General features: G+C 39.0%; 1 protein-coding gene across 1 annotated transcript; it reads right to left on the reverse strand.

The window, feature by feature from the left end:
* Positions 1-6,322: 6,322 nt before the first annotated feature.
* Positions 6,323-7,166, reverse strand: LOC135671354 (histone H2B.4). The gene has a single exon (XM_065179412.1). The coding sequence runs from the start codon at positions 6,951-6,953 to the stop codon at positions 6,492-6,494; it is 462 nt and encodes a 153-aa protein (XP_065035484.1). The 5' UTR covers positions 6,954-7,166; the 3' UTR covers positions 6,323-6,491.
* Positions 7,167-8,612: the final 1,446 nt, after the last annotated feature.

Raw genomic sequence — 8,612 nt, forward strand, 5'->3', positions numbered from 1 at the left:
CACCATCAATTCAATGCAAATCGAGAACTAGGTGTAACTTAGCGAAGTACCTAAGCCACATGAAGGGAGCCAACATAGAAGATGGAATATGAAGTAGAAGCACAAAGATTTCCTTAGACAGAGGTCAAGGACATGAACTCTTTTAGAGGCAAGAGCGGGATCATATCGTTCTATGGGTCCTTCATTCTGATGGAGTGGACTCATCCTGCATGGTGCCAAATACGAAGGGAGCTTTGAGGCACATACACCCTATCTTAGAGAAGTATTTGATGGAGGAACCAAGATGACTCAACTTACAGATGCGAAGTTGGGTTCAAAAGGCCTTAGCATGGGGCAAGAGGATGCTGAGGCGAGTACTCTTGAAGAATATGTCATAGTGTTGCCATTCGAATTGTCATGAAGGAAGCGGTGCACAGTGGAGATTGTACTGGTGGGGGTAGAGGCCTAGGATCTAGACAATGGTACACCATTTTCAGCAAAGTTGATATACTTCGGGAGCTACAAAGTGATGGATTATTCTAGAGTGGTGCTTCGTCTTGGTGTGACCCGAGAGCGGGTTGATGAAGGTCGATTGCCAAAGGAGCGAACACAATCGAAGGTGGAAAAGGCCTTGCGATGTGTTGGCAAAGGCTACACATGAAGGGATCACAATCTGAATTCATCCCACAAGGATCAGAATGTAATAAAGATGTCACCAAGAGGTGATATGGTACAGCGAATCATAGTGGAACAATTCGTAGCAATATGATATACACGAATCTACTCTCGCGATGGACTAGATCATACAGATGTATGATCAGGAGCTACTAAGAGCCCCACTTTGGTGAATAACACAATGGCAAGAAAGGCTTGGATTCAAGGAGTGAACGCTATGGTATCATAGAGGCGGGTCTTTCATACATGTATCAAATTTTACATCGGATAAAAGCCCTGGTCATCAGCATATGGGGGTTGTGCATCACCGAGGGAGTATACTGAATGCAAGTACCAGTGAATCCCATGGGAGGGACTTAATCGCGTAGAGGTATGATTAGAGCAACTGGAGAGTTAGACTGCTCCAGTGCTCATATTCGCTTAAGGGAGCCCAGTTAGTCAGAGGACAAGACCGAGTAAGCGAACATTGCTACCAAGGAAGCTAAGGAGAACAGAATCGGTGCGAACCTTACAACATGATAATAGAGGTCATGCATGAGAGTTGTAATATATCTTTCTATCGACTAAGGGGAACTGCTCAGAGAATACTAAAGTGTTGAAGTAGGGGGTTGAAAAGGGAGAGGAAGCAATAACGAGTCTAAAGGAACTTAGCTACCCAAAACCGAGCATTGGTTAAAATGGAGGTGGACTCGGAGGACTGCCATAGTGCCATAGAGACAGATCTACTGATCGCAAAGAAAGGGATACATATGCGAGGTGACGGATAGTAAAGCCATGGGCATGGCAGTGCCATGGTACCGTAAAGGCGAGACTTCTGTGAAGTCATTGATCCCTTACTCTTATTGAGGGAGAGCGCTTAGTCGTGAAAGGAGCCGAGGAGGTGGAAAATACGGAGATAAACTCCAAGTACCAAGACAAGGTTGAAGGACAAAGGCTAGGAAACTTTGTAAGACTTGTGTCAACGAGCTTCTCATCAAGATAGCCGAAAGTGGAGGACTTCAGGTCGATGCAAAAGCACATGACCAAGGAATGAAGCAAGCGATACATGGTGTTGTACCCTTGCTACTCAGTGGAGTAGGTGGTTAGGTTGATGGAGAAGATAGTACAATCCCAGAGGTGACCAAAACTATTAGAGACTTACTCCAAGTTGGGGTAAAATCTTTCTGTATTCTAGAAGTTTGATAGCATTGAGAAGGTGAATCACAGTAGCTAACTCAACACAATAAGTGCAAACACTTCGAGTGCTCCAAAAGTGTAAGCAAAGAGCGGGCGAAAGCTAATAACCAGCTTGATGCATAGAGCACAAGCCTTGAGGAGGCGGGCGAAATAAAAGTAACCTTTGTCTTTCAACTCTTAAGAGAATGGGCAAAATCGAGTATCCCAATTCTCTTATATATCCGGTAGATGAGCTCTGTATATGTTCAAAGACCCTTCGAAGAAACCAACTGGAAGATAATAGTTGGCAAATCCTTATCAATGGTGATCAGTGCTACTGAGTAGATTATCCGCTTCATTTCTCGACAGAATGCCAATCGAAAATGGAAGTGATGCAAACCTACTTGGAAATGACAACTAAGTAAAAAAAAATAGTCGATTAGCAAATTTTATAGAGGAAGGGCCCAAAACCTTTAAAAGTTTGGGAGGCAATACTCGTTAAAGTTCCAACAAGCATCTACCTAATTCAAGCGGTATAAGACATTTGAGAGACTGATGCATACTAAGGATGGTCTTTTCCTTCATCTGAATGATCCATAGGAACCAACAGTAATCAACACAACTCAACCAACCCCACACTAAAGGCAGAGTCATTAGCGAGTTGAAGCAGCATGGCGGATTAAAAGTTCAACTACTCAACAATAACAGCGGAGAGCAATTAGGAGCCAAGAGGTGGATTGCAGTTGGAGCAGAAGATTAAAGACTCAGTAAAGGCGAGGAGTTGTAGCGTCAGCAAGGGCTTCGACGAAGACGTCGAAGGAATAAGTGAGGGAGAATGTCATGAACAAAATTATAAATAGGGTGTTCGATGCAATGCTTATGTATGTTCGTATCTTTTGATTTTGTTTATGCCTTGCACAGCATATAAAGGGCTGACAGTAGGCTTAGAAGCTCTATTTTTCTTTGGTTTTGGTGGCTGTCCTAGGCTTGTAAATAAAAGTTATGTTATGTGAGCACTTATAGAGATATCGATCTATAGTGGATCATTTTGAACCCTTTGTTGTGCGATCGATCTGAGCTTGTAAAGTTTGTTTGTAATTTGCATTGGTTATGAATTGTTTATTGAAATAATTGTTTGTGAATCTCAAGTGAAAAACTTTCTCTAACATATTTTCTCTTTTGTAAGTCCTAAAGGATCATAGAAGATTTCAGGGAGGTTGACCTTTGTGAATGGACATGAAAGGGTGTCACACAACTTAAGCAAAATCATCTAAATGTGTGATAGTTTGGAACAAGTAAGGGATGGTCCCTTACACCACTTGTTAGGAGGGTACGGTTGGGAATGCTATGTCATGTCGTCAAGCTTCAATGCGTATATATAGGTCTTCTCATAACTTTTCTTAAGTGGCTTCCTTAACCCAAGTTGTGAGATGAGTCAGTAGTATTGTGATTTTTCTTATCATTCATCCCCCTCAAAAGACATGCTTCTAGATTTTAATAAGGGTTTTAAGACATGTTTTTATGGACCTACCCCGTTTGAGTGTGTTGAACTATAGGTGCTGCTTAATAGTGACTTCATGCTTCTCATAATGGTTCCTCTCAAACATTAATATCAAGTTTGTTCATCGTAACAAGCTTGTTTGGAAACACTTAGCATCGCTTTAAAGTACACTCTTTACTAAACCTATACAAGTGATCAACATCAAAAAAAATATCACAACCTAACCCTCTGATACTTAAGTCAATAAAATAAATAAATAAAATTAAATATTACTAAAAAATTAAATAATTAATTAAAAATAATCTTTTTTTCTTATAAAGAATCCATAAAAATCAACAATGATTAATACAACACGGTACCCATGCTAAAATCAAAATCATTAACAAATTAAAACAATACGATGAATTAAAAACTGAAACTACTTAACAATAACATCCAAAAGTAAGTGAGATATTTCCTCATGCACAACAAACCACAAGATAATGATAGCATCTCATGCACAAAAACACCAAATTATAAAGCTGGCAAATCATAAGAGGATCGGTAAAAGGAGTCAAAAATTAAAGAAAAATTAAAAAATAAATAGCAAATGGAGTACAAAATTAAAGAAAATTGAAAAATTAATAGCAACTGCAGCCAAAATTAGTTCTAAAGGAAGCCTCCTTTCCGGTTAAGATCCAATATAATTACATCAGAAACCCTACTTGCATTACAATGTGAGCCAAATCACAACAAACAAACACACTAAAGTTATAGTCATTGGCGAGTTGAAGCAGCATGACGGATTAAAAGTTCGACCACTCAACAACAGCAGCGAAGAGCAATTGGGAGCCAAGAGATGAATTACAGCAAGAGCAGAAGATTAAAAAATTATAAATGGGGTGTTCAATATAATATTTATGTATGTTCGTATCTTTCGATTTTATTTATGTTTTGCACAGCATATAAAGGACTGATAGTAGGCTTAGTAGCACCATTTTCTTTGGTTTTAGTGGTTGTACTAGACTTGCAAACAAAAGTTGTGTCATGTGGGCACTAATGAACCATTTTGTGTTGAATCTCGGATTTTAATGATGAAACCAATTGATAATTATTTATGATTTGATCTACGTTTTGAGTGACACAGGATGCTTCAATCAGGATGAGACAATTAAAGCAGGAAGAATCATGTTGGGCCAGAGGAAAACATATCAGAAGACTAGACGTCGGGCCGAATGATCAGTCGACATATCGACAGAAGGCTTCGGGCCATGGATTCGGGCATCGGGCTAAAAAGAGCGGATATTGCGCCAAGGATATCGGAGTTGAGGAGTCAACTGGCCGATTGGGCAATAGGCTGTAAGAGAGGACGATGCGTCGAAGAATCGGACGAAGTGTCGAGGGACCAATAACATGTCAGACAACATGATTAATGCTTAATATTAATTGTCTATATCAAAGTGTGTTTTACATGTGCAGGATTAACTACGATAGCAAGGCATGAAGCAAAATGAAGTTCTAGAGTCAAGGACACGATTTCGTTGGGAGTTCGAGAGTTCATCGGAAGTCCGGACGTTCGTCAGATGTTCTGTCGGAACCAGTCGAGAAGTCTCAAAGCTTGCTAGAGAAGCTCATCGGAACTCGCCAAGAAGATCGTCGTGAAGTCTAGGAGCTTGCCGGGAGTCCACTGGAACATTACCGAGAGATCATCGGAAGTTCGTCGGAAGCTCACAGGAAGAAACCAAGACTTGCAGACTTGTTTAGCTTAAGTATGTCTTCGATTTCGTAGTTAGCACGTAATTAGGTTTGAAATTGGGCTAACCCAATTATGGGTCAATTGGGCCCATGTAAGAACTGTGTTGGGCCCAATAAAAAGGCTCAAATAGTGCCTCAAGAGGTAACACCGTCGTGGCACAGTCTCCGAGAATGTGTCAGGCGGTGGTACCACCAGTCTAGGCGATGGTACCGCCCAGACATAGCCTCCGAGAGGCTACAGGCCGTGGTACCGCCAGCTTGGGCAGTGGTACCACCCAGTGTAGTGTCAGTGTTAGATTGACACTAGCAGTGGTACCGTCCGGACCTAGGAAACCCGGGATAAGATGTTTTTAGGCTCCAAGTTTGAATCAACTTGAAGCCTATAAATACCCCTCTCATCCCTGGTTAAAAGACATAAGCACAAAGTATTTAAAAATAAGAAAACACTGTTACAATCATTAGAAAAATCCCCTCCTATAATCTAAGTTTAGAATTTTATTTAAGGGGAGTGAGTGCTTGTAAGGGTTGTCTCCTAAATCCGATAAAAGGAGAAGAGTGTAAAAGGTGGTTGGTCTTCGCCTATTGAAGAAAGATCGATAGTGGATGCCGATGGCCTCGACAGAAGAGTAATCGACGAAGTCGATATAGGTCATGACGATCGAACCACTATAAAATTAGCATATTCTCTGGTTTGCATTTACTTCCTATAATTTACATTAACTACAAACTACCTTCAATATGCTCTTACTTTACTTTTAAAGTTAAACATCTCCGAGTTCAGTTTTATCATACGAAAGGATTTTCCCAAAAATCGATATCTTTATCCGCTGCACTAATTCACCCCCCCTCTTAGTACCGACCCCGATCATAACATTTTAAACCCTTTATTATGCAACTATTCAAAACTTAAAAAAAATCTATTTATAATTTATATTAGTTATGAGATGTTTATTAAAATAATTTCTTATGGATCCTAAGTAAAATACTTTCTCACACACGTTTTCGGATAAGTTTGAGAATGCTATGCCATGTCATTAGACTTCAATGACATGGTAGCGTTGTGATTTTAGGTTGCGAATACTAACTTTTCTGAAGTGACTTTTTTAGGCCAAGTGGCAAGATGAGTTGGTAGTGTTATGATCTTAGTTCAACTCGTATTAATTATATTAAAAATTCAACTACTTCACAACACAGCCAAAAGCAACCAGACATTCCCTCGTACACAACAGACCACAAGATAATGATGGCATCTCATGCACAAAAACGCCAAATTATAAAGCTGGCAAATCATAAGAGGATCGGCAAACGGAGTCAAAAATTAAAGAAAAATCGAAAAATAAATAGGAAGCCTCCTTTCCAGTTAAGATTCAACATAATTACACCAGAAACCCTACTTGCATCACAACGTGAGCCAAATCACAACAAAGAAGCACCCATCGTAGATCACTCAGGAACTGGTGAACTTAGTAACCGCCTTGGTCCCCTCCGACACAGCATGCTTGGCGAGCTCACCAGGGAGGACCAAGCGAACGGAGGTCTGCACCTCGCGGGAGGTGATGGTGGGCTTCTTGTTGTAGCGGGCGAGGCGGGAGGCCTCGGCGGCGAGCTTCTCGAAGATGTCGTTGATGAAGGAGTTCATGATGGACATGGCCTTGCTGGAGATGCCGATGTCCGGGTGCACCTGCTTTAGCACCTTGAAGATGTAGATCTTGTAGGTCTCGGTCCCCTTCTTGGCCTTCTTCTTTTTCTTCTTGTCGCCGGCGGCCACGGCACCATCCTTAGAGGGAAGGCGCTTCTCGGCCTTGGGCTTCTTCTCCGCGGGAGCCTTCTCCGCCTTCTTCCCCTTCTCCTCCGTCGCCTTCTCCGCGGGCTTCTTCTCCGCCGGCTTCTTTTCGGCCTTGGGCGCCATGGCGATCGCAAACTGATGGACGAATGGGTGTGGGAAGGCAAATCGCGTCGGATTGGCCTTTTAAGAGAGAGATGGTAGTCGGTGATTGGTTGATATGTCGTGACCACGGATCGATGAGCTGGGCGTCATCGGGACGTTGATCACGCAAAGAGTGTCCACACGAGAGGGAAGGTTTGGAATCCGGAAACGTGGCTGATTCTTATTGGTTGAAACGTTTGTCTCGGATGCTGCCGTGCGCGCGGGAAAACAAAGTCAAAAGTCGCAACGCGGAGAGTTCCCGCTCAAAACGCTGGTTATGGATCTGAACTCGACTCGTAAGACCGAGACTTAATCCAACCAAATGGAATTGTAGAGAAGCAAAACTCCACCGCCAAAAAAGAAACAGATCCGCTAATCCGATCAATTATTTATTATTGTAATAAAATAATTTCAATATAATCTATCAAACATCGTTGATCTCCATCGTGATGATTATTCGTCCTAATTCGATCGAAGGTTATCTATAGAGATGATGTTGGAAACGAATTCTAAACAAAGTCCATCTGATGCCAATCGATGAACTTAGAGAAATATTCTCTGAAATAAAAAAAAATTAAAAAATATTTTTCATTCATAAACATGACAGACATGGTAGATTTGTTCGGTTGACTTTTACTTGTAACATCAATATGATGGTCATGAGTCTTGATCGAGAATGAATATTTTTCAATTCAAATCCTTAAATATATTATAATAATATTATTTATAAGTATATTGTAATCATCGATAATTATTTCCTGAATATAAACTAATTATTATAAATGATGTATTACTTTATTATTAATTTTTATGTTTATGTATTATAGTTAAGGAAATGATTAAATTTGATTTCCTTAATGAATAAGTTAAGAATTCTACTAATCAATCAAATTACTAATTGATTTATTTCCTAATGAATGATTTAATTTTTAGGAAGTAAATAGTTTATGTGTGAACTATAAGAAATGAATTTTTTTTTCTTTGTATGCGAAAGTAAAATAAAAATAATTTAAAAATTAAATTAAATTATTATTTATCTTTCAGAGAGATCTCATCTTGGAGAGGACTTTTCGATGAGATGATATCGAGAAAATGATAGTCGAGCAGAGAAAGGATCCTTTCTTTTTTAATTAACTTTGATTTATGTTTTGATTTATATTAAGATTGTTATAATTTTATGATGCATAATGATGTTTTAATTTCAAATTTTTATGATTAGTAAATAATGATAATTGATTTGTGATGTTAGAATGATCATTTGATTTATATTGATCTATTAAGTTTAAGTAAATTTTAATATTAATTTAATTATTAAAATTCTTATTTTTGGATTAGCATAATAATTTTAATTTATTTAATTAGATATATCTATGTTTCAAGAATTATGTATGAATTTATAATATAATTAATTTTAAATTTAAGATCATGAATTAAAATTTTTAATTAATGGATTTGAATTATTCTTTAATAATTTTATATATTGAAATCTAATTTGATAAGAGAAGTCTAATTGGAGTTTGACTTGAGTATATTGAAATCTAATTTGACTTGTGTTCATATACGACCTAGCCCATGTGGCTAAGCACAATCTAGCCCATGTGATTTGACATGATCCAACCTATGTGGCCAAGCAAGAGTCAA

The sequence above is a fragment of the Musa acuminata genome, unplaced genomic scaffold, assembly GCF_036884655.1.
Source record: "Musa acuminata AAA Group cultivar baxijiao unplaced genomic scaffold, Cavendish_Baxijiao_AAA HiC_scaffold_1139, whole genome shotgun sequence".
NCBI lineage: Eukaryota > Viridiplantae > Streptophyta > Magnoliopsida > Zingiberales > Musaceae > Musa > Musa acuminata.